Below are 25,637 nucleotides of genomic sequence, written 5' to 3' on the forward strand. Positions count from 1 at the left end.
TGCGTTAGTCGTTAATGGAACGGGTTTGATCAGAGTCAGATGTAAAGTGTACTTGTACATTACGAAAGATGTCTGATTAGTAACAGACACGTTGCAAATTTGCAATTCACGACCGAATCAAAAACGGTCTAACAAGTGTACCGATCGGGATAAGGTCGAAATCAGACAAAGACACGTGATGCACGTATCTTGGACGTACAAAGGCGTGTAAACGCGTGTAAGGCGTATACTGTGATATACCGGAAGTGTCAGAAATACGTGAAGCGGCTAACATTGAGCACTGGAAAAATGCCGTCGACATCATTGCAGGCGAGAAAGGGGTACGGAGCGGTCAGTATATTATATATGTACTCGTCATTTTATAACGCGCGCGAAAAGTTTTGGTTACATTTTTTTTCGTCATTAGTGGTCAATAGTAAGAGTTTCGATCTAAGGAAATGCATTAATATTATATATTTCGATATTCAACTGTCAACCACTAATTTATAAGGTATCTAAGTACTTTTTTTTTCTTATCCCCGTCGAAGATTTCAGAGTAAATCCATTGACATATCTTTTAAAGTCTATGTCTATTGTTAAATCTACATTTTTTCAATAGCGCAAATTGGGGGGGGGGGGGGGCTGAGCCCCTCAAATGATTTGTATTTAAAATGGTTTATTATTGGATAGACATAAATGTACACAAAGGTATGCAGGTATTTTGATAAATATTTTTGTTATGCACATTGTTCATAAAAATACAAAACAATGAGGATACATATTTTGTGCAATAATGAAAATATGTATTTACAAATATAAAAGAAAAATATATAATTACATTTTTTTTTTTTTCGTATGGCGTATGTAAGTTCGGGAGTAAGCCCGGCGCCTGATTGGCAGAATTTTTAATGGGGCACCCGTAGGTTTCTGCCATGCCCCGGGGTGGGGGGGATGGCAGCACTTGTTCTCCGGACACCGTGACTTACCCGGAGAAAAATGCCGCCCAGTGGCCGAGGATCGAACCGGATCCAGCTGCTCCGCAGCCGACGAATTAGACCGCTCGGCCACCCCGTCCCCCGGATATAATTACATACAAATATATAAAAAAAAAAAAAAAAAAAAAAAAATATAATATAATAAAATATATGTTTATAAAATATGTTTACTTATAAATGTCATAAATTATATAAAATAAAATAATATCAACTCGAAAAAAACATAATTAGAACTCAGATGTTAATGACACAATTTGCGTGTAATAAATATAATAAACATGTAATTACATACTTTAAAATATATTAAATATTTTTTCAATACTTATATGCAAAAAAAGATTAATAATAATTATTAATCACAAAATGTATTTTATATTTTTTAAATAATGCATCTTAAATCCTTACAATAAAAAAAATTGAAAATAAATAGTTTTTAATTATTCAGAATTTGTATCAAAGTTAATAAAATACAACACTAAATAGATTGATTTAAGTAAACATGTATTTTAATTATTTGAAAAATTTGCCTTCTTTGATATAATTCTATTGCACTAATATAAGCAGCCAAAAACATCTCAGCTCTAGTTATAATTACCAAAAAAAGTAACATAAAGAAAATAATAAATTAAAATCAATTTAAATATGATTTGAATGTTATCAGAAGAATAAAAAAACATAACAGACTAGGAAGTAGGAATCTAAGTCCTTAAAAAAGGTAACATTGTTGGATAGTTTTCTTATTAAATAAAAATTATAATCGATAGAAGATCTGTTTATATTTTAAATATAAATTATAAAAATTATAATATATATTAAAAATACAATATCTATTGAATATTAATAGTAACTAATTTAAAGCACCTGTTGGTTTATTTATTTAATATTATAATACTGACTTATTTAAGTAAATTAACAATATTATTAACTTATAATTGGGTACCCAAATATTCTTGGAATAGACATACTATGTATCACAGTTTTAGCCTAATTTTATTATAAGAAAAATAAAAATGTCTGTATAAAATTATACTCAATAATTAACATTGTGATGTATTAAAATCAGTTTATCACTCAGTAACAATACCTTATAAATGTTTCCATACTTGGAAATCAATAAAACCTCCACCTATGCTTAACATTAATAAAGTACTGAGTACAAAATTTAAAATTGTACGTGCAACATAACAAAAAGAAACTTAAATAAATTGATAGTTACAGAACAACAATGATCTGTATAAAATCATATAAACATATAATAATATATTTGTATATAGTTATAGATATTTAGTCCTGCCCACGCTAAGAAAATAAATGTACGTTACGTTTCAGTGTTATAAATAAAATTACAAATCAACTCCCAAAGAAGACCCTAAAAGACTTTTTAACCAAATCCTTGAATCATATGGAGGTTGTTCACCACCAAGTTCTGAAGGCAAAATATCTCTTGGAAAGTATTTATGTAGAGTATTTAAATTCAAACCATGTAAAATGATCTGTGGAATATAAAAATAAATATTAATTAGTATATTCAAATTGTATTTTATTTAGGTAATATTCATAATAAACAAAGTGATTGGTAAATCAATCTCAACTACAGTTTTTCCTTTGATAATGAATTAATTCAAATTCTAATTTTTGGAATTCTTAAATATATATTTTAACGATCACATATATGTTAAGACTTTTATGAAACGTAAAGAGTGTATAATATACAAATTTATTTTTGTAAAACAAGAAAAACTAATTTATTAAAAATTATTAATATAATTTTATTTTTAAATCCTAATGTATAAAAATTAAAAATTAAACTTATGTTTTCTAAGTTATATTAGATGTACTAAGGATAATAGATTAAAAGATATGGAAGGAATAACATTAGAAAAAAAAAATTTGTTAATTATTGAAATAATATTTGTAAAAATTGTCAAAGTACAATAAATAGATACTACTAAAGTTTTGATTTAGATGCATTAACATTCACCAGAACATTAATGTAATACCAAATCTAAGTATTTAAAAATTCTGTCTTTATGATCAAAAAAAGGTAGTTCTTATAAATATAATTCAAAAAATCAATTTTGAATAAATATATAATTAAAGGAGGATAAAACAGTAGGTTGAGCATGGTTGGTAAATCATCCTGTATAAACTATATTATATATAATATTATTATAATAATAGCTCCTAAATATTCTTACTTTATTTTTTGTTTTTTCTTTTAAAAATGGTTTAACAACAGACATTAGGCCATCAATATACCACGGTTGGTTGATAAAATGAACAGCTTTTATTTTTGCAGGAAAACAGTCTTGTAACCCTTGTAGCATAACATGTAACAACCTTGGACTAATGTTCATTGTTTGACGAGCAGTAAAGTTAGTCCAATCAACAATAAATACAAAACCGTTGTATTGAGTATTCACATCTTGGATCAAATGTTCTAGAGATACTAATAGTGCTCTATATATAGTTAGTAAACAATAACGTTCAGTGTTCCATTGGGAGCAAACCATAAAAAGAACACGACGACTTCGTCTACAAACAAAGAAAAAATGTTTAATAAAATTTAAATTGTTTTTAAGCCAATAACCTAAATAGTTAAAGCTCTAATAAACAAAAATAAAAAAAACTTAAATTTTGAGATAAGCTATATTTAAACTAAAAAGTTAATATTAAAAAATAAAATTAATTATACATATTAACCTATCTAAATTTGACAGTACAGAAGGGAAACCATCTTGAATAGCCATTTGAATTTTTGGATCAAAAGGTTCTAATCGACGAAACCATAGATCATGTTCCTTTCTAAATTGATAATAATTTCGAATCAAATCAAATGCATTATTCTCATTCATTTTCCGTGCATATAAGAACATTAATATAAATGCTTCTTTATTATTTTCTAAATAAACATAAATGAAACAAACAAATTATAATTAGTCATATTTATATTTGCATAAACTATAAGTTTTATATTTTTAACGATTATAACTATAAGTTGTAGTGATAGAATTCCACCAAATAAAATAATTAAAACACTACTAGGTTATTAGTTACTACAATACTATCTTTGGAAGGGGGGCGATCTTCAAATATATTTTTTCCTATCGCCCTGCTGTACCTGTCTTCAGTATTTAATTTGTTCAAAAAGTAATATGTGATACACTGATAAGCCATGAATTCTATTTATCCGATATTTAATAAAATCATAGTTGGAATAATTATAGTTATTATTTTTAATATTATTTATTTAAATATGTTATAAATAAATATATATTTTATAAATAGTAGGTATTTGGTGCATATCAATGTAATTAATTAAAACATATATTCCTGAAATCAATGAACTATGCATTTATAATTTATACAATTATTTATGTTTTAGTATTTATAATGTTTATAAGTTCTAGTTAATATTAACTATTTTTTAACAATATTATATTATTTATATTTCAAATATTTGAAATGTGATTCAGTAACTAATTCAAGAATAATCATGAACAATTAATCTATATCACTAAAATTCATAATTTAGGTTAGTAGTATTATTTAATATTAAAACATAAATGTCAATATTCAGTAAATGTAAAAATTACTATATAAAGATTATGTTATTTACACTTAATGTTTGTTCATACTATAAAAATTACAAATACTGATAAAAAATTATATAAATTATAAAACTATTAACTTTTAGTGCAATATATATTTATAAATTAATAATAATTAATTATCAAAAAGTTCTTGATATAATATGTGATAAGGTAATTTAAAAATATACAATTGCAATAAAAAATATAATATATTATATTATTAATAATATAATTATGTGAATCATGATTCCAACGATAACATATTTGACCTATAAAATCATAATATTAATTATTTTACTTTTTATACAATGAAATGCAAGCAAACTACTACGTAAATTTTACTAGATGTTTTATACCTATCTAGGTAAAAAAAAACTGTAAATAATATTTAAAAAAAACAATAAAATATTAATATTGAAACATTCATAGATATTTATTATAAATATAAAAATTAAGTTATTAACAACAAATTTAAATTATAATTTAAGATAAATTATGTAACTATAATGTAAAATGTATTTGCTATTTTAATAAGCCTTAAATTCTTATTCATTTTGGAAATAATTTCATGATAATACACAATTTTCCTACCAAACTTAAAGTAGGTACCCATACCCTATTCAATAATAACTGAATATAATTGATGATATTCAATAAGTATAAATTTCTAAAAATACTAGTTGTGAATTACCATTCAATATAAAAGTAAAACAATCGTTAGTTATTTATGAATAACTATTTTACATAATCTATAGATTAGTATATAATTAGGACATTTCAAAGTGTACAAATGTTGTTTACCTCATTACCTGCATTAAGTATTTAACACTTGAGAGTGTTCAATTATGAATGGTATTAATAGGTATTTTAAATAATAAATATAAATCAAGTGACAAGTATTACTACTATGATTTTAAATATAAGATATAATAATTAGTAATTACAATTATTAGTTTATTAGTAAACAGTAAATTTTATTGTTAATGTTAGGGTAAATGTTAGTGCATAGAATTAAAAAAACTGTTGGTGATTGGATCTCATTAATTTGTATAATAGTATATTAGTATTATAGCTTACCGGCTAGAAAAGCAAATCCATTATTCCTGAGCAACCTTTTTAATTTAATCAATGCTACTTCTGGAGTATTTTTCTTGATGACTGGGTTTTGACCGGCACTTGGGAATAAATCAACACCATAGTTAAAATTTAAAATATTATCCATGTTATTTTGCCGGTACTCTGCGTATTCTGCCATTTAAATCAACTATAAAGTAATAAAATATAAATGTGACTATTTAATAAATTCCAAATGCATAATATCATCTAAGCAAATAACTCTTAACATGTTTGGAGAGTCACTAACAAAATTATTATACCATAATATATAATGAAATAATAATTTGACGTGGTACATTTTAACAATGTAATTTAAATAATTATTAATTTATGACAAAGATTTATCGAGAAATATATGTGCGACGTGCGTGGGTATTATTATCAAAGTTGACCTCTTATTTTTAATATGGAGAAAAAAACTAATAAATCACATTACTATGATTAAATTGATTAATACATTTATCAAAACGATGAAAAGAATTATGGATACGTAAATACGTTTTACAATGTGTTGCCATGATGGTTATTGGTTATGCGCATGTATCGTTATTTTTGTACATTCCATATTAGTATAATAAAACGAACGTTAAAACGATTAACGAATCAACAAGTGGTTTGACTATTTGACGCAATAATGTCGTAGACTATATACAGTACTACAGTAGTAATTTGTAGGCAGTGTGTTTACCTTTACCTATTATTTATTAATGTTATACAGAATACAGATATATCTGTTATAGAACAATACAAGTACTTACTATACTTATCCAGCCATCCAGGATCGCAACAGATGTCAATAACTAATATTATGTCGACATTCAACAATTTCGGGGATTAATTTATTCAGTCCTACGTATCGTTCGTAACACAGTGTTATGTTAAGTTATAAATGTTTCGAATAAGGTATATTAATAATTAAATAGGTAATTATTATTAAGGTAAACCTTTAAAATAATTTACAAAAAAAAAAAAATCGTCGTCATATATTATCGGGTGTGAATGTAGATTCACCAACTACAACGATATTGACAATAGAAAAAAACCTTTATATTACGTTAATGTTTTTTTAAGTAAACAAGACGATAAATTTTAACAAAACAAACAATATTTATAGGTCACAGTTTATGTTATAGAAAAAGAAGAATACACGATAAAAACGTAGATTAGACTATACATTTTTTAATTTTTAGTTCTTATCATTGGACGTCGGATGTGATAACTCCAGCTGTAGCCTGTAGCTGCTGCTGCTGAACTAAATAACATCGTGTATATTGCTGTGACTATTGTAGTAGTACTCTTAGATCAGTTAGTTCATATACTGTCATATAGTAACGGCGCTACACGGGAACAAGGGTGGGCAAGTGCCCCCTCCCTATTATTTAATGTTAAAAATATATAAGTAAATAAAGAAATAATTGTAAATCATCATTCATCATTAATACGTGAAATAGTATTAATTAATTTAAAGAGTTTTTAGACTTAAGTTATATTGTTTTAAGTTTGACTGTTAAATATAAATTAAATATGCTTTTTATTAGAAATAAAAATTAAAAGTATTCAATAAAGTTAATACTAACTGCACACTTTCTAAAATAGCATACATTAAAAAATAAAAAGTTATATATTGTTATATACAAATAAAAGAAAACGAAAGAAATTTGAAGTTTTACTGTAGTACACTTGTGATAATAATAAATTATGTATATTTTTTTTGACTATTTATTTAGAAATATAACATATTATACCTAAAACATTTTTAGCAATACTTTTCTGAAAATAGGGTATAAACAAATGAATGGGTGATCAAGTAGCCATACATAAATGCCCCCCACCCCAATAAAAAATATCTGGTGCCACCACTGCATAAACATTGAACATACATTATGTAAGGTAGTATTGCAGTATAATACCAGTATACTAGTATAGCATAGTTTGAATACTAAAGAGTAAATACTATGTTAATATACTCGATAATGTAATAACTAATAATATCAGAAACTACTAGCTAATTATAAAATATTGTATTATATTTTGGACTCGGATTAATATGCATTAAAAATGTATAAAATATGGAGATCCATATAATAAATATGCAAAATGATTTTTTCACAAATTAATAAACTATATGGTTTTGAATAAAAATATTATAGATACCCAATCTAACTAAATGTAGAATATCCACGATTTTTCGACAATGTAAGTTTAGATCTACCGGAATCTATCCAAATTTATCCAAATTCATCTGGCCAAATTTACCATTAAAAAATCCAATTCGTCATTTGCCGATAACTTTTCGATGTACATTATTATGGGACATGGGTTATTTATGAATTTATGATTGTAAATTTGTAAAGATTTGTAGGTACAGACGTAAATATGACTACTTTAATGAATAAATATCGGGATTGAGAATAAAAACACGTTTTTTAAAAATGTTTTTTTACATATTTAAAACGTGTTTTTTTGTTTAAAACAAAAAAAACATGTAAAAAATACTTTTTAATTAATCCATATAAATTATAATAGTCAATTATAGCCATTGATCATTGTCCTTTACTCTTTAGGTAATAACACTAATAACTAATGATTTTGGTAAGAGACACCATTTTTAAAACTTATTATTTTTTATTCATATACTTATGTAGTTTTTGACGCTGAAGACGGTGGTGCAATCTAAATATGGAAGGGGGCCAAAGGGTTATGCTTATTTTCAGTTATGGAGTTTTGTCTACAACAACTTTAATAACTTTAACTCTCACAAAGTAGAAAAAATCCATAGATTATTTTAATTTAAAATTTACTAAAAATATTATTTTAAACACACGTTTTTAATTGACGTTTATGTATTATATCAAACAAATCAAAATCTAAAAAAAAGAGATTATTATCATTTTATAACTATAAGAGAACAAAAAAAAGAATGAAATACTTTAGACACCACGTAATAACTCGGTCAATAATAATGAATATGAGTCATGACAATTTACTGATTGCAAATACTCAGGACTGCAGGATATCAAGCCGTTATATACAATTTACGGCACTATTGCGTGTCAATATTTTATAGACCATAGTTCCGCGACTACCATGTCTATACCATTATTTTTTGTTTAAGAAATAAAAAAATTTAATCACGTTTAAAAATAATGGTTTCTAAATAGTTCACTTTTACGTGTATTATGAATTTTACTATATATGCTATACGCAATAACTTTTTCAAAATATGTAGATTGATTTTATGATAATGGTAAAGCGATCTACCATAGTTTTTGTGATTTAATTTATCTATACTCGCAATTCGATATGTATGATTAGACATTAAATTTGAAATATGTACAATTTATCTGATATACCACACAGAGCCGTGCCGTTAAGATTTGGCGCCCTGGGCAAAATTAAAAATATTCGCCCCCTACTTTATTTATCATTATGCATTTACATTTTTTTGGCGCCCCTTTAAACCATGCGCCTCCCCCCCCACGGCACGGCTTTGATACCACATTCTTCTAATCCTCTAGCAACCTCCTTTCAAGTAATGAGGAAGAAATAATGAAAAAATTTGTTTTGTAATACGCTACATCTTATAATTAGGTAAAAAAAAAGGTTAAAATTTAAAATTACCATTATTAGGTAAATATGAAATTAAATAATATATATTTATATTTTATGTATGATATATTTGCGATTTGTTTTACATATAAACAATTAGTTCAAATCTATTGTATTAATAATAACAAAAAAATGAATCTTATAGCATTATTAGGACTCCACGATTAATGAAATATTCTTAGAAATATAAATGCTATTAGGATAGTTTTTAGACGTTAAAAATGATTTATTATAGAGTTCTAATTAAAATATCTTTATTAATTACTGTTATTTAATCAATAACGATGTAGATTCGACTCCTATAAATTAGCACAACTTCGGTTTTATTATTGCCTTCAAAATCATATTATTTACACACATGTCGACCACTAAGTTCTATAAAATTAATACATTATGTAAAAATTGATGTGTTCAAAAATACACATAAACATTTTTTAAATAATAATTTCAAATTACTAACTTAAGTGTCCGTTAAGTATAAAGTTTCATTTCAGGGAAGACAAAATGATTACTATCATTGATTATATATACTAATAAGTACAATGATACTATCTGTAAAACCTTTTAGTAATCACTCAATTTTTTTAAAGTAGACCACTCAGACTGTTCACCCACCATCCGGCGAACCGTAAGCGATCATCGTTACTGAATTATCATAATCGCGGAGCGATAGATAACCAGCCATCTCACGCTCAGGTGAATGAACAAGTCTCATCATCGTGGCTAATGACGACTCCAGATTTGCACCTGGAGGGGACGATGCATACTACAGAAATGATCCTGTGAAGTATGATCTTAATTTGAACAGCCGATTTGCACTCACTTATAATAAATACCGTCTCTTCGATAAGTCAGTTGAACATTTATTAATCCCGTAGATTAAATATCGAATATCATAATGTTGTCCATTCTACACCTTAGTTATATTATGCATATAAAACTGTATTGGAAAAGTATACAATGTTTTTTGGTTTTCGAATATTATTCAGGTAAAATCACGGATTAATAACGATTTTCAATCAAATATAACAACATTTTATAAAAGCGCCATCTATTGAACGGAAATATACCATATACGTCAATTGAATACATTGTTCGAAATTTTCAATTTGTTTTTTAGTTTATTTTTTCTTTCAAATAAAATTGCTGTCATTTTAAATCATTATTGGATTTATATATTATCACACGGTCTTAGAAGATATCTTCTAAGACCGTGTATTATCATAAATATGTTTTGATTAAAATTTTAAATTATAATTCTTGATAGTTTTTAGGTTTTTATATAGTCTTGAACCGATGAGAAATGAATTGGATTTTTTTTGTAGGTAGTATTTTTTATTCTTAATCCACTGAAAAGATTTACTTAAAACGTTCATATAGAGTATGAATATATAATTATATATAATGTATAATTATATTATTCTAATAATAATCAGATCACACGTCAGAGTTTAGACATTAGCTGAATAAATTTTCAGAATTATATAAAACCACGACGATTAACAAAATCCTTAGACGGATATTGCACTCGCTACTAACTCTCTGTACTTTTCGCAATTCATTGATCAAGGTATAAAAAAATAGATTATTCTTCAGTCTTCAATAACATCATAGAAAAGAGTAAATTTGATCTATTATGTGGTTATATTTTAGTGATAACAATTTAAGACTGTCATTATCATAATTTTGAATTTGAAAGTTGAAACTATATTACCTTTTACCTATATTATTTACATTGTAGTCATTGTACTTTGTACTTTTATAATGGAGTAAGGAGTAAATGTATTTACTTATTTGTTTCTAGTTGTAATGTTCTTGATTTGTAATTTAAATAATTTAATTAATTAATGCATAGTTATTCAATTATATTATTTTTAAAAAAATGCATATAGGTATTATTTAATTTTGTGCTGGTGTTTCATTTGAATATTTGCCCTGTACTTAGTATATACTTTGCATAAACTCATTTTATTTCTTTAGATTTTCCAATAAAAGATGGAATTGTCAAAGTTTTACTAAATGCTTCTGGAAAATCAAGTATATATATTAAAAATGGTGAGATATATAATTAGAATAACATTTTTAATCTGTTATTAATATAGGTAAATTTTTACCATTCCATTCAAGCGTATATAATATGTTCATTATATTTTGAATCTGAACTAAAAGTTATAATAATCTTCTTAGTCAAAGAATGCTTAATAATTCACCAAAGTGACAAGTGAAATTAATATGTGGCATGTGCTGTTCCCACAATAAATATAATACGCACCACAAGTAAAGAGAATGAAAATAAATTTGTACTTGTAATTATTACAAGCACTCATATTGCATAGTAAGTTAATTGATTGTTTTTTCTTAATACTTCAATGAATATATGACTATATCACTGTAAAATTTTAATGCATTTCTTAAAATATTGTGGTTAGATAATAAATGTTAATTATAGTAATGACAATATTAATATTATCATATAACAGTCAGAACATGAGATATACTTATTACTTAGTGCCATTGAAAATATTTATTTATTCAAAAGTATATTTAAGATTAGTAACCTTTTTGATGAGTTATTTTAATACCTTTTCTTTATTTCTGGAATATTTAATTTTTGTCTTCAGAAACATTCCCCTACTACACAGTATACACAATACCATATTACCATGAATATGGATCAACCAGAATTTGCAATTAAGGAGGAAAGTCATAATTCTATTAAAAATGAAAATGACATTTATTTTGATATTCCTCTTTTAAGTTCTGTAAAAGAAGAAGTTGTCCGGTGTGTTGATAATGGTAACGGTGATCAACTTTTTCTTATTGACAAGTAAGGTTTACAGTAATATATTTTATAATGAATATACCTTAAATTTTGAACCAGTAAAATGTATATTTTATTATTTCAGCAGTATTAATAATAATGTAGAAAGATCGGAAAAATATACAAGAGAAAATTGTCAAGTAAAAACCGAAATTTGTGTATTAAATAACCTAGAATCTGATAGTCATTCCTTTAAAGCAGAACCTGAAGATTTAGATAGTAGTTTTCAACCATAGTGAGTAGATTAACATATTTTAACCTTTTATGTAACTTTCTTTTTCTTTCTTTGATAGTATTGATAGCTATAAGCTTATAGTGTTGAAGTAGCACTTAAAATATTTGAGCCCAACAGTGGCATATCTTTAATTTTTATTGCTTTGTATGAATGGAGGGGATCAACAAAAAAATAAACATAATTTCATTTGTATATACACATACTACCGAAGGATCTTAATCAAAAATTATTTTGTAATCTATAAGTTGTTTAATATTTTTTTACAGGTTAATCATACGTTCATTTTACAATTGTTAAAATACTGTATTACTGTTAATACTCACCACATACATTTTGTAACTTATTTAAATATTGTTATCTTTCAGTGGTACTGATGAAACTGATAAATTTAAATTAGAAATAGAATACAATGATAAAACAATTATAATTGAAAAAGAAACACTTGAAGATACTGTATTTGAGAGTGAAATTGTTATTGAGAAAAATCAAATACTTTCAATTTTGAATGAAGAAAAATATAATGCTGATTATTATTCTGAGTTTGCTGATTTACCAAGAACAATTCATAAAGATTTAATTAATTCTAATAATAAATCCAATAAAAATGCGAGTAAAAGTGAAAAACACAGCTATATTTGTGATTTATGTCATAAACCATTTATCAATAAAAAATTATTAACTTTTCATATAAAATGTCATTTTCCTAACATTGATTATTGCCCAGATAATAATTTCAAAAGATTTCGTTCAAAAAATACTAAATGTAAACAATTAAAAAAATGTAAAGAAAAAGAAAAAAAAATATTTGTCTGTAAAATTTGTTGCAAAGAATTCAATGATCCGTCTAATTTTCGAAGACATACACTAAATCATATTAATACGAATAAATTGAAATGTCACTTTTGTCAGAAACAATTCACTGTTGAATACAATCTTAGAGTTCATATTAGATTACACACTGGTGAATTCCCATATAAATGTGACGTTTGTCATTTAACATTTTATCGTAATGACATTATGTTAACACACAGAAAAATTCATGAAGAAAATCGCAAAATATATGATTGTAAGGATTGCCACAAACAATTTTCTTATAAAAACACATTATTGCGTCATGCTAAAATTCATCAAATGGAAAATTTATTTTATTCGTGCTATCATTGTCAACAATCATTTACAAGAAAAGATGTACTTACTGTTCATTTAAGATCAAAACATACTGGTGAGAAGCCGTACAAATGTCGAATTTGTAAGAAAGATTTTTTTGAAAACAGTGTCCTGGTACGTCATATGATGATACACAATAAGAAAAAAAAATTAAAGTTTAATGATACAAAAAAAAAATTGTAAGTTTATATTTATATTGACAATATTAGAGTTTGTTATACTAATGAGAATGAAAATAATATTCGTCTTAGTAGTCACCGATATAAAATCGTATTTATTTCTTATTTGTCTGATTACCAACATTTATTAAAAAAAATGCATGTTAAAAATACATTGTATTGTAATCATAATAAATGGAAAAATGTTAAAACTTGATATTTTTTACATTCTAATTATTTAATTATTTTAATCTGTAAACACTTAAATTAGTGCCCTTAAAGTTTGTATCTTTCTTAATATACAGATCCTATCTTTTATTTGCTCAATATCTTGCCAAAACAAATACATTTTGAATTGTCAGCATGTGCTGTGATCTGTGGTAATAAAGCTTTGCTCAAAATTGTTTGATGAATGATATGAAATTATAGTATAATTGCTTGCAAATTTAATATTATGGCCTATAGTGCTATACACTACTATTATACATTGAGATGGAAAAATGATAATAGTGAGGGACATATGTTTTCTGTCAGTCACATATTCTAAACATTAAATGAAAAATTACATTATTAGCTTATACATAATGTGTAATTATAACAAAAATATTTTTAAAAGATTATTTGGTAGGTAATTTTTATTTTAAACTTAATTACAAAAATATTAAATTATTTTGTTTGTAAATTATTTAAATAATTTTATAATAGAATAATATTTTTAGAAATAATTCAGCCGTCACAATAACTCAAATCTCAAAGTTAAACATAAATTTGTTTTACGTATTTTTGATTTAAATATCTAATATAATAACTAATAGATACTTCAAGGAGCAAGAAAAAAATTTGAGTAATGAACATTTTTGAGTTATGAGTTATCACAATTCGACTGTAACATATAATAATTTATATATATTGTAAAAAAAGTAAAAAAAGTTCTGTGATTATAATATCACCTATAATCTAAATGACTAATTATTGTTTGTTAGGTTGGGTAAAAAAAAAAAATTTCAACAACTAAAAATCTAAACACAAAATATATAATATATAAAAAAAATAATTTGTTCGTGGTTGAATCATTTATCTGCACAAATGAAAAGGTAATTAAGGATCAACAAAAGATATCATAATATATCTGGTGCCATTGGTGACTTCAAGTCCCTCATGGTAATGTGTAAGCCGTCCTGGATGCATTAGCATCCAACCAACTTTCATATCTGTAACTTTACACTTGTATCTCAAAAAATGGCAGCCTCCTCCCTATATATATATATATATATATAAAAAAAAATAATAATAATAAATACTATGGAATGAGTGTTTTGACAACAATAATTAGTGTGAAAAATACTTTACATGATAATCTTTTCCTGGAGAATTTAAAGCTATATTGATGGTGTAGGTAGACGAATCATGGTGTGGTCTCAACGACGCCTGACCAAGTGGATTGTACTTGACAACAAAGTTCATTACAGAACGAGGGGGCTAAAAAGTGTTTACAAAATAATATTAATCATTGAACATTATTTGTATTTAGGATAATAATTAATCACAATTAACCAGGGTTACATGCATTAAATTAATAAAATGTAATGCATTTAAAATAACCCATATATATAGGTAAACAGAAATTAGATACATAATTTTATTCTATCGAAGTGCAAATTTTAATTTTTACCTGTATAGCATTAATTCATTTTTTTTGGTTTAATTTAAAAGATTAAAAAATAAATTATTCTTTTGTGTAATTGAATTGTTTTCAATAAGTTTATACTTAATGTTCATAATATTATAGTGTTATAACTTATTATTTTATCAAATAATAAAACTAATTGTTATGATTAATGACTAAGTCAAACACAATGGCAAAACTTAAAAAGGCAATATTAATAAGCAATCTCACATAGATTCAGGAATTGATAAAGAGACACCATATTATCATACCATTCAATATTGTAATTTATGAGGTTGTAAAAGAAATCATTTAAATAGGAAGTACGAAGTATTATTAACAAATCATGGCTAATCTGTACGTCATTTAATAATGATATTGAATACTGAATTAATATAATATAATAATATAATTAATATCCAGAAGTGAAGCCATCATGCAAGGCTTTGTACTTGAATCATTTAGGTTTGGGTGTCGGATACTACATTTACTTGGAGGTTCAAACACCAGAATATAGAATTTAAACCAACATTTGGGTATTAATAATTGTTATTATTCAGGTTACATGGTTGTCGAGTAGTTCAGAAAAAATTTAAAAAAATATAAAGAGTAATTAGATATATCCTGTAAATATATACTTTAAGAAAGACATTTCTTGGGCATCTTCAAAATAATTTAGCAAAAAAACGATGAGCCTATTTGTGCATATTATGTTATGAATAATACATATTTAATCTATTATTAAACAACTATTTGTGAAACGAAACTAAATTTTGCGTATGAAATTTGTAAGATAAAAAGCTATTTGAGATTTTGGTTAACTGGAATGTTTTATTTGGGTTTCAGTTAATTTTAGTATTAGTAAAAACAATCATTCATAAGCTAGATTAATTAATAAGCATTTTATTTATAATAACGTGTACTAATTATACAATATAATAAATTATCATTTCAATAAAAAAAAAAAAAATCAAATCTTAACTATAATTTGAATTTTTAGATTTAATAATTTTAATTAATGTTAGGATATATGAAACCAAAATTGTATAGTAGAACATTAGGTAGTTAAAGCAAGCAAGCATAAACTAATATTTTATAAAAATATAATATACAATTAGTTTATAATTAATAAATAATTAAAAGTAAAAAGCAGCTTACGCCATCTGAGTAATAGCCAAGATACACATGCTCCTGTAATCGGGAAACAAATAGTCTTAAGAACTCTAGCCACACATTTTGTAACCCCACTTGTTTCATATGAATGTCTCTTGTTGGCACAGCTTCATATCCATTATCCAATCTGGGATCCTATGGTTTGAGGTTATCATGCACTATTGTTAATATATTACTCACACATATTACTATTTAGTATTTATATACATTTAATAATATTATGTTTATTTTTTTAATGTCAAGCAGAGAACACACACATGCTATTATATTGTTTAAATTTTGTTTGGTTTTCATTCCCACATACGTCGTGAATGTAACCAATAAACGCTTTCTTTTGTATAGGCAGAACATATGAACGAAGAAATTCGAGCCAATGCTTCTCAAGTCCAACTTGATTCATGTGTATGTCTCTGGTTGGAACAGCTTCATAACCAGTTCGAAGGCGTGTGTCCTTCAATTCAATTTATGTCATTTGCTGTTCAAATTTCAATATCACAAATATTAAATTTACTTAATGACTTACATTATTTGTACCATCTGACCATTGACCGAAATTCTCCATAATTTCAATGAATTCTCGACAAAACTGTTCAGTTACAATTGGGAACCAAAAGACATCTGGACATGGCTTTAAAATAAAATAAATATATACATTAAGAATATTTTCAAATTTTCAATATATTGTTAAAATTTAGTAAAATAGATACCTCAGCCGGTTTTTTATCGGGATTGAAATTTTCCATATATTCAGGATGAATATAACGCTGTTCCCAATCATATCTGTTTTCAAATAATTGGTATACTTCAGGATTCTTAAGAGTTATATCAAATGTTTCTGAATCAATCAAATGCCCATAAGTATATTGATTATCAATATACATAAAAACTCCCTAAAAATAACATTTTCATTTATCATTTTCAACTTTAAAATGATGACTACAAAATACCTTTTCTCTTAATGATTTACTAAATGCCATATCATAGTCCAAATTATCTTCTTTGTACGATGGTCTGGTGAATTTATTTTCCAAAATTGTACCTTTCATTAAGTAACAAGTACTTATATAAGGTACATTCCAAATCCCCCTAAAACATTATTATAAATTTTTCATCAATATATTAATTTTAATTTTGTTTATTTTTAAGCAAATTTGTTATTATAAAATGCAACAGGGGAATTTAATAGAATTAGCAACTTAAAAGGAAGTGCCCTTTAATTGATCATAAACTAGGATAGGGTCAGAATTGCATCTATTATGACGAGGACACAGTTAGTTTTTCATTGTAGTCAACTGAATAAAGTTGTGCTAAGGAATAACAAGACAAAAAAAAGATTTTTAATACTTACTAAATTTGAATACGTACCAAAATTATTAATAGAGAATAAAAATACAACACAAGTAAAAAGTATTATATTTTAGACTTTTTTTAACAAATTGTTTAATAATGTAGATTAGTAATTTTTCAAAATTAAAACTTAATTTAAATGACAATACTATAAATAATTTTTTTTGATGATTTCAGGTGTGGTGTACAATGGGATTTAAGAATATAATAATAGCTGTATTAATAACAGCAAGTATATTTGCAATGGTAACAGATGTCTGTGGTAAACGTGGCCGTGGGAGAAGTAGATCAAAGAGCAGGGTGCAAATTGGATTACCTATTACAGGAAAATACAGAGACCCAGAATCTGACCAATACTACAATCATAATGATGTAATGTACCAAATATTTGTTAATAGAGTTAAGAAGATTAATTATTATTATCTATTTTATTTTAGGGAGCTAAAATAGTCATGGCATCACATTTTGATTATGAGTATGTACTTGGGCATAAAATAGTATTTGTTTGTGTAGCCAGAGGAAATCCTAGACCTCAAATCACTTGGTATAAAGATGGTACTGAATTGTACTATCATTATAATCACCATGTAAGTAAAATATTTTGAAAAACAATGTCATAGGATCAATTAAGATATTATCTAATGATTATATGAAATAAAATAATTATATAAGTACCTGTTAAAGAGCTTACATATTTTGAATAATTTGTTATATTTTTTTTAAATAATAATAATATATATAATATATTTAATTATTAATATACTTTCATGTAATGGGATTGTAATAGCTTGTTTTATTTAAGGTGCATGAATGGAATATTGCCGAAGATAGTATTAAATCTAAATTAGAAATCGACCCAGGAACACAAATGGATGCTGGTGTGTACGAGTGTTCAGCTGACAACAAATACAGTATAGACCGAAGAAGTTTCAAAACAGATTTCAGTATAGCATTTGAATCATAGTAAAAAATAATAATAAATAGATGTGTATCTTAAATAAAATAATTTTTCTTGATTAATACTTACGTTTTGTTGTAATTGACAATATCCATATAGTCAAATGATCGAGCATAGAATCCATCTTTAGATAAGGCTCCCCAAAAATTAGACCAAGCTTTAAATGGTCGCGTAAGCATTGGAGCAATGATTTTCCTAAATACATAATAAATAAAACATGATATGTTGTAAATAATTGACAAAAATATTCTTACTTATTACGCTGAATTAATGTTTTCAATGTTTGTGGATTATCTAAATGTGCTTCATTCTCAATGTAAAACAAATAGTCACACAGTTTGCTAGTGCATAATGAACTGATACAAATAATATTTAACAAATTAAGACAATTAACAAATATAAATAATATGAATATTCAAAACAATATTTACAATGAAAAGTGTCGTGCATGTATACTTTCTTCTGCAGTCTTATGAAATACAAATGATGCATTGTATTGATCACCTATCCTAGAAATAAATTTATCCACATGCTCTTTATGATATTCCACCTAAATGTTTAAAATCAAGAGTAAAATAGTTAGAAAATTAAGAGTATATACTAATTTAGTTATGATGAATATAAAATATTTACCAATGTAGTTATAGACAAAAACAGTCTGTTCTTTGGATAATCAATATTTTCAATTTTATTTAAAAACTCATCAAAAAATGGGGTTGGTTTATCAACAATTATAGATAATAGCACTTTTGGGTAATTTTCTTCCTAAAATAAATAAACATTAACAAATTATAGCTTGTACATAAATCTATTATAAATTTGTATGGAAGAGTAAGTTATAGTTGAAAGAACCTTGAGCGTTGAAAGATCCAAATTGTTGTCATAACATGTACTACAGCCAATTTCAGGAGACCACTTATTTGGAATATAATTTGTGTAGCTATTGAATGTTATTTTAGATAATCCATTTCCATGGACAACAGCTGGTTGAGTATTAAAATTAATATTCTCCAATACATATGATTTGTTTACGAGTTTCAGTTTAATATCGTCTGTAATTACAAGTAAAATACATTTAGATAAATTGATAAAAATATAAAAGCAGGCATTTGTCACACATTTGCTATATTACTAATATATATTAACTGCAGGAAAATTCTATTAAATTAAAAAATTATTATTACATTCTAAAAATAGTAAAAAACTGTAGTTGCTTAAAGAATTTTTCCAATATTAAAAATAATAATTTACAAACTGTACTTGAAGAAATTATAAGTTAGAACATCATGTATTTACCATGATATTTAATAAATGTATAATATAGCATAAATATAAACAGTGTACACAAATACTATAAAATTTAAGATTGATTAATAATAATACGATATCAATCTAACTGAATATTTAAAATTCAGATAGAAAAAATTTAAAAATGTTCTAACCTTCAGCAAGATAGACATTTTGAAACAATTTTGCATAATTATCCAACTTAATGTTAAGCTTTTCACGTAAATCAGCATTTAAATACAAATTTGTCAAATGTAATTGGTCATCTCCAAGATTTTTTATTGGCTTCTCTGATAGAAACTTATACAATTTGCTAGCATAACCAATTATACCTGTTTTTAAATAAAAGTTTTAAAATTAATAACATTTATTTTTTTTTTGTGGAAATTTAAACTGTAATAATATTAAATATTATATAACCAGTATTAATTCACTATATTTAAAATTGTGTATTGAAATTAACATGTAATTGTAAACAAACCTCCAGAGTTTAAAAATCTATAACCATTCTGATCAACAGTAGGATATTGATCTGCTAATTTTCTATCTGGCCAACAACTGTTTTCGGTTGAAATTACTATTGAAGAATCAAACTCAGTGAACTTATTTAGAATTGTACTGCTGTTTGCTAAAATTACAACATCATACCTAAAAATGCATGATATAATTTACTAAGTATCATAGTCAATAAAATATTGTTTTAATTATAAATATATTACGCATCGGTGAGTAATACTGCTAAGTTATCATTGTTTTTATAAGGCTCTAATGCTTCAAGATACAAATTTAGTTTGTAACCACCGCCAACACTATTCATGTTACCTCCTTGCCATGGCTTATCAAAACCAAGCACCTATATAAAAATGCATAAATTAAAAATTAAAAAGAAATGCATACAGTTAAAAACTATATTTACTTTAGTTTTAAGGCCATTTAGGTTAGCAGAATCGATGAATCTTTTGTAACCATCATTTTTTTCAGAAGCTACTGTGAGTACAAGCAAATCTAAAAATAATTAGAATAATTATTATTTTTTAATTTTTATACTTATAAAAAAAATGTAATTGTTTGAAACTATTATGTAATTTAAAGTTGTAATAACTTGAAAAATACTTGTAATAAGTAAATATAAACCTATTTATTTCTTAAATTACTTAAACAATTAAAACATCAATTTGTATTAATATTATTACCTTATTTACTATGAACCTATAAAATATATAGAAGGTACCTACTTATGCTACTTATTATATTTAATATTGAATTATAATAATATTTATTTATTTATTGAAAATTTGTAGGCTTAGCTAAATTAAAATTATGTGAAAAATGAACTTTAGTTAATATAGACAAAAAAAAATCAATCCAATATCAAATGACAAATATTAAAAAAATAAATCAATAATAAATAAACATAAAAACATAATATTGTTATTTATATTTTAATCTTTTTCAGGTTTCAATACAAAAATAAAATATATACATATTAATATTTTTGGTGGATTGACGTTGACAACTATCGTATATGTCATGCAATGGCTTGACATATAGAATAGGTATCTCTGTATCCAATTCCCAAACTGTCAAACAAGTAGTATCAATACCTGCGGTAAGCGCTTACTCAACAATCCTTTGGTGACCACAATAACGAGTACTACGCAAAGGACAATTTAATAAGACCTCCCATAACATAGATGTTGGTCAAAAGTTCTGTACTTATATAGTAATAATTAAAAACCTAAGATTCAATTATTTAACTATATTGTGATTTATATTTTAGTTATAGTAGTAACTATCCTACCAATTGTGGACTAAATTTAGAAATTTTTATATTATTATTATTATACTTAGGTATTTTTTTTTAAAAGTATTTTCATCATCAAAAATCTAATATAATTATAACAGATATTAATAAAGTTAATAACAAGTGTACAATATTTATATATAATACTTGAATTTATAAAAAATTATTATATTCATTATTCTATTTATTTAAAAAAAATATTCAATTTTATAATCAGCATATTTCTTAAAAAATTATCAGATAATATATTTAGTGTGCACCAGATTTATAGATTACACAATACACGTACAACAAAAGATAAAAATTGTTGTTATTAATAGTATATAGTTGCAGTTTAAATAAAATAAAACATTATATAATATGATTAGATAAAAGTTTTTGAATCTATAAGTGAAATTAACAAAATATTCATGTGAACATATGTAAAAAAGAAAGAACAGAATGACGTTTCCGACTGACCCTAGTAAAAATAAATGATAAAATGCAAACAGGAAGCACTTAGCACACACTAATGAATAATGATTAATATTACAGATAATAAATAATATATTAGAAAAATCATACAAAAATGTATTTTATTTATATGGTAATATTAGTTAAGTAATATAATACTTATTACTTATAAAATAAAATAATTATTTAATAATAACTGTAGGTATATTAATATTTAATTTTACATCATAGTAACGTTTGATAAATAACTATTTTTTTCTAAGAACTAGAAACAAACTATTAAACCTATGAGAGAAATTTATGAATTAAATGATAGTGATAAGTACAAAATGTAATGATTAAGCTATATTATAACAGTTCCAAAGTTTGATATTTCCAATGCTATTTATCATGTATGTTAATATTAACTAATTAGACATATTAAAAATGTATTATTAATATATATTTTAGTAAAAATCATACACGTAATAAACTATATTTTTCCCCAGGTACCTATCTATTTTCTTGAATTTATATTATTAAATAATACATAATATGTTATTTTATATTTTTGACTAAATATGTTGTAAATAATACATTAGGGTATACATATATACTTAAAGGATTTATAGGAAAAAAGTTTTACAAATATATTCAAAACTAATAGATATATTTTATTACAATATAGTTAATAATTAAGCTGAACATGCTCAATTTGATTTATGAAGTATTTAGAATAAAGATTCCACATAACAGCTCCATACTTCAAAATAGACCTCATAATTTTATAGAATTTTTAATTTAAATTCATAAGTCATTACTCATTAGGTAAATATTTTTCTTACTAAACTGAGAATTTGTAATGCTTTATTTTAACCTTAAGTAAACAATACTGAGTATATTTAGTATCTAAAACAATTTTATTTAGCAATTGAAATAATTACAAGCCAATAAATAATGACAGTGTATAATATCAAAAATTAAAAATAATATTTAGCAAAACATAATTGATACGTGTACAATGCACAATTGTATACATTTTCCCAATACTAGTATCTTTAATAAAAAAAACATTTTAATTAGAACTTGTTAATTAATTTGTTGCAATATACAACAAGTAAGATCATTTTAAGCAGGAATTAGAATTTAAAACAAGTGTTTAAACTAAATTAGAACAATTAAGAGTTAATTAGAGTTAGAAAAATTACTCCTACTCCAAAACAAAAAAACAAAATATGATGGTCATTATAGAAATAATATATTAATATAGTACGTATTAAAACTGGAAAGCTAGAGTATCAAACTTCTGAAACTTTAAGCAAATAAATAATACCTAGGATTGACTGATATATTATTTATAAATTAGTTACTTTTAAATATGATACCAATTAAAAATATTGGTAAATTTCAATAGAATATCAACTTATTACAGTAACACATTGATAATTCAATACAATTTAACCCAGAAGTATAAAAATAATATAGTCAAATAAAAAAATGACGGTAAATTTTATTTTATAAAATTAACAAAAAAAAAAAATGAACAATTGATATTTAAATTAATTTTATATTTTATATTATGAATAAAAATATTGTCAAATAGTTTTAAATAAAAAATAAAAATTTTGAACTATTTATGAGTTAGTCTACCTACCGAGTTTAATAAATGAAAAATAGAATAAAAATCCTTCCTGTGAAAAAAATGTATCTAAACCTCTGTACTGTTTAGGCTATTAATTATTATTTGTCAATAATTCCATATAGATAATTTATATTTTATATATTGTTTACTGAAATAGGTATTACCTATGCTGATTGCTGGTACCTATACTCAATACTGTACCTACATAAATATTGAGTTAAGTACCTATTTACTATTTTACTTTTGAATCTATGTGTTTGTTCTAGAATACGAATTAACTAAGAACTGCGGAGGCGTTGACAAAAATAACACACTAGACGAAGTGATTGTAGTAAAAAACAATAAATTATACTCACTAAGATCATTTTTGGCGCTCACGTCTTTTTCGGTGGACGCAGAGTCCAATGCGAATAACAAGCCGCAGACGGCTATGCAAACGCCAAATGGGATTTTCATCGTTTTGAGGACTATTCAATTATTTATTAAATACATAACAGTTCGTAACTCGCTCTGCGAGTACTGGAGTTAATTGTTGATATACGTTAAATCTACGCCAATTGCAAATTTGAAATGACTGCACTAATCAGTAGTCAACGATAATAAAAATCGCTACCGGAGAACCGCACATGTACGATTACCAGAGGACGACTGAACAGTAAACCGCGTTCACTTATGAGTTCAAATCCACAATTGAATAATATAGGATATAGTATGGGGAATACGAACCGCACTCCACAGTTCCCCGTGTGGCGTGTGTGATTCGCCCACCAGAATAGTGTTTATCGCGTTACCGGAAGAGCATGCGCACCGGACATGAACAACACAAATCATCTCGCCATCTGGCGGTATGAGTGTGAAAACGACGTTATTTTGGTAAGTATAATATGGGTATAGATACAATATACATCAAAAACAAAAAATCACACAAAATGAATCAAGATGAAATATTTCATGTATAAATTATTATTATAATAATTATTTATTTATTTTATTTTTGAGGCTTAGATAGAAATAAACTTATAAGAATATTATTATGAGGTAGGTAGTAAACTAGTAACTTAGAAATTAATATTATGTTACATTATATTATTGTTATGGATGTATAAATTAAGTGATTAATATTAATGTGTAGTGGAATTGTATTTTAAACATTTTTAAAAGCAAATTAAAAGCAGATTTTATTAATAAACTTTTAAAAGGTCCCTTCTTTAGTAACTTCCTTTCGGCTCTGAGACCCTTAAGTTCGGCACTGGTTTTAGGTATATATATCCGAGACCCGAGTTGTCAATGTCATCGACAGACGACAGTTCAATTCAATAAAAAAAATAAAATAAAATATGTTATTTTTGTTTGTTAAATTATGATAAAATGAAATAATTAAATTATTGAAATTATTGTCATCTTTTTTCAATTTCTTTATATTTCTATACACTTCTTCAAACAATTTTGGCCCACGATTTCAAAATATATGTATATATCTCAGATACAGCAGATACATATGAGTAGGGAAGGGCAGAGGAGTAGTCTTTAAAATAATTTAATAATTGTGTTGCTAATTTAGAAACGTTGAACATATTATGTACCGAGTGCCACTGCTGACTGTAAGTTTAATATCACAACCCCCATTTTGGTTCGTTTCTAATATGAAGGCAGGT

General features: G+C 25.1%; 3 protein-coding genes and 1 non-coding gene across 11 annotated transcripts; 1 reads left to right on the plus strand and 3 right to left on the minus strand.

Moving 5' to 3' along the window:
• On the plus strand, nt 1–18,879 carry LOC132928495 (immunoglobulin domain-containing protein oig-4-like). 4 transcript variants are annotated; one of them, XM_060993208.1, is made up of 7 exons: nt 1–330; nt 11,914–12,119; nt 12,199–12,348; nt 12,714–13,661; nt 18,042–18,231; nt 18,297–18,446; nt 18,662–18,879. In XM_060993208.1, the coding sequence occupies exons 1-7, from the start codon at nt 289–291 to the stop codon at nt 18,821–18,823; spliced, it is 1,848 nt and encodes a 615-aa protein (XP_060849191.1). In that variant the 5' UTR covers nt 1–288; the 3' UTR covers nt 18,824–18,879. The 4 variants fall into 4 exon arrangements, with proteins under 4 accessions (XP_060849191.1, XP_060849189.1, XP_060849188.1 ...); XM_060993206.1 differs by lacking the exons at nt 11,914–12,119; nt 12,199–12,348; nt 12,714–13,661 and having other exon boundaries at nt 25–330; nt 18,037–18,231; XM_060993205.1 differs by lacking the exons at nt 1–330; nt 11,914–12,119; nt 12,199–12,348; nt 12,714–13,661 and adding an exon at nt 17,727–17,912 and having other exon boundaries at nt 18,037–18,231.
• LOC132928494 (clavesin-2-like) lies at nt 882–6,982 on the minus strand. Of its 2 annotated transcripts, none has more exons than XM_060993203.1 (5): nt 6,442–6,982; nt 5,645–5,831; nt 3,678–3,876; nt 3,173–3,509; nt 882–2,467 (listed from the first exon to the last, which is right to left on the minus strand). In XM_060993203.1, exons 2-5 carry the CDS (start codon nt 5,820–5,822, stop codon nt 2,318–2,320), a joined length of 864 nt encoding a protein of 287 aa, XP_060849186.1. In that variant the 5' UTR covers nt 5,823–5,831; nt 6,442–6,982; the 3' UTR covers nt 882–2,317. The 2 variants fall into 2 exon arrangements, with proteins under 2 accessions (XP_060849186.1, XP_060849187.1); XM_060993204.1 differs by lacking the exon at nt 6,442–6,982 and adding an exon at nt 5,944–6,141.
• LOC132931093 (small nucleolar RNA U3) lies at nt 9,886–10,089 on the minus strand. Its single transcript, XR_009662340.1, has one exon. It is a non-coding gene; the product is annotated as a small nucleolar RNA U3 (small nucleolar RNA).
• Nucleotides 14,075–24,727, minus strand: LOC132928493 (procollagen-lysine,2-oxoglutarate 5-dioxygenase). 4 transcript variants are annotated; one of them, XM_060993199.1, is made up of 16 exons: nt 24,339–24,727; nt 21,021–21,109; nt 20,824–20,957; nt 20,586–20,752; nt 20,260–20,436; nt 19,670–19,869; nt 19,451–19,582; nt 19,249–19,367; nt 19,072–19,173; nt 18,887–19,012; nt 17,460–17,598; nt 17,220–17,402; nt 17,036–17,140; nt 16,498–16,647; nt 15,024–15,152; nt 14,075–14,927 (listed from the first exon to the last, which is right to left on the minus strand). In XM_060993199.1, exons 1-16 carry the CDS (start codon nt 24,436–24,438, stop codon nt 14,772–14,774), a joined length of 2,208 nt encoding a protein of 735 aa, XP_060849182.1. In that variant the 5' UTR covers nt 24,439–24,727; the 3' UTR covers nt 14,075–14,771. The 4 variants fall into 4 exon arrangements, 3 of the variants coding, with proteins under 3 accessions (XP_060849182.1, XP_060849183.1, XP_060849185.1); XM_060993200.1 differs by lacking the exon at nt 16,498–16,647 and adding an exon at nt 16,817–16,963 and having other exon boundaries at nt 24,339–24,724; XR_009662029.1 differs by lacking the exon at nt 14,075–14,927 and adding an exon at nt 16,770–16,963 and having other exon boundaries at nt 24,339–24,726.
• Nucleotides 24,728–25,637: the final 910 nt, after the last annotated feature.

This window comes from Rhopalosiphum padi, chromosome 4 (assembly GCF_020882245.1).
Source record: "Rhopalosiphum padi isolate XX-2018 chromosome 4, ASM2088224v1, whole genome shotgun sequence".
Lineage (NCBI taxonomy): Eukaryota > Metazoa > Arthropoda > Insecta > Hemiptera > Aphididae > Rhopalosiphum > Rhopalosiphum padi.

Coding starts and splice junctions, on each gene's coding strand:
- LOC132928495 (XM_060993208.1), top strand. CDS start 289: ATGCCGTCGACATCATTGCAGGCGAGAAAGGGGTACGGAGCG. Junction 12,120..12,198: donor CAACTTTTTCTTATTGACAA/GTAAGGTTTACA, acceptor TTATTATTTCAG/CAGTATTAATAATAATGTAG. Junction 18,232..18,296: donor AATACTACAATCATAATGAT/GTAATGTACCAA, acceptor ATTTTATTTTAG/GGAGCTAAAATAGTCATGGC.
- LOC132928493 (XM_060993199.1), bottom strand. CDS start 24,438: ATGAAAATCCCATTTGGCGTTTGCATAGCCGTCTGCGGCTTGTTATTC. Junction 21,110..24,338: donor GAGCGCCAAAAATGATCTTA/GTGAGTATAATT, acceptor AATTATTTTTAG/ATTTGCTTGTACTCACAGTA. Junction 19,013..19,071: donor ACATTAATTCAGCGTAATAA/GTAAGAATATTT, acceptor TTATGTATTTAG/GAAAATCATTGCTCCAATGC.
- LOC132928494 (XM_060993203.1), bottom strand. CDS start 5,822: ATGGCAGAATACGCAGAGTACCGGCAAAATAACATGGATAATATTTTA. Junction 3,877..5,644: donor TGGATTTGCTTTTCTAGCCG/GTAAGCTATAAT, acceptor ATGTTTATTTAG/AAAATAATAAAGAAGCATTT. Junction 3,510..3,677: donor GTACTGTCAAATTTAGATAG/GTTAATATGTAT, acceptor CTTTGTTTGTAG/ACGAAGTCGTCGTGTTCTTT.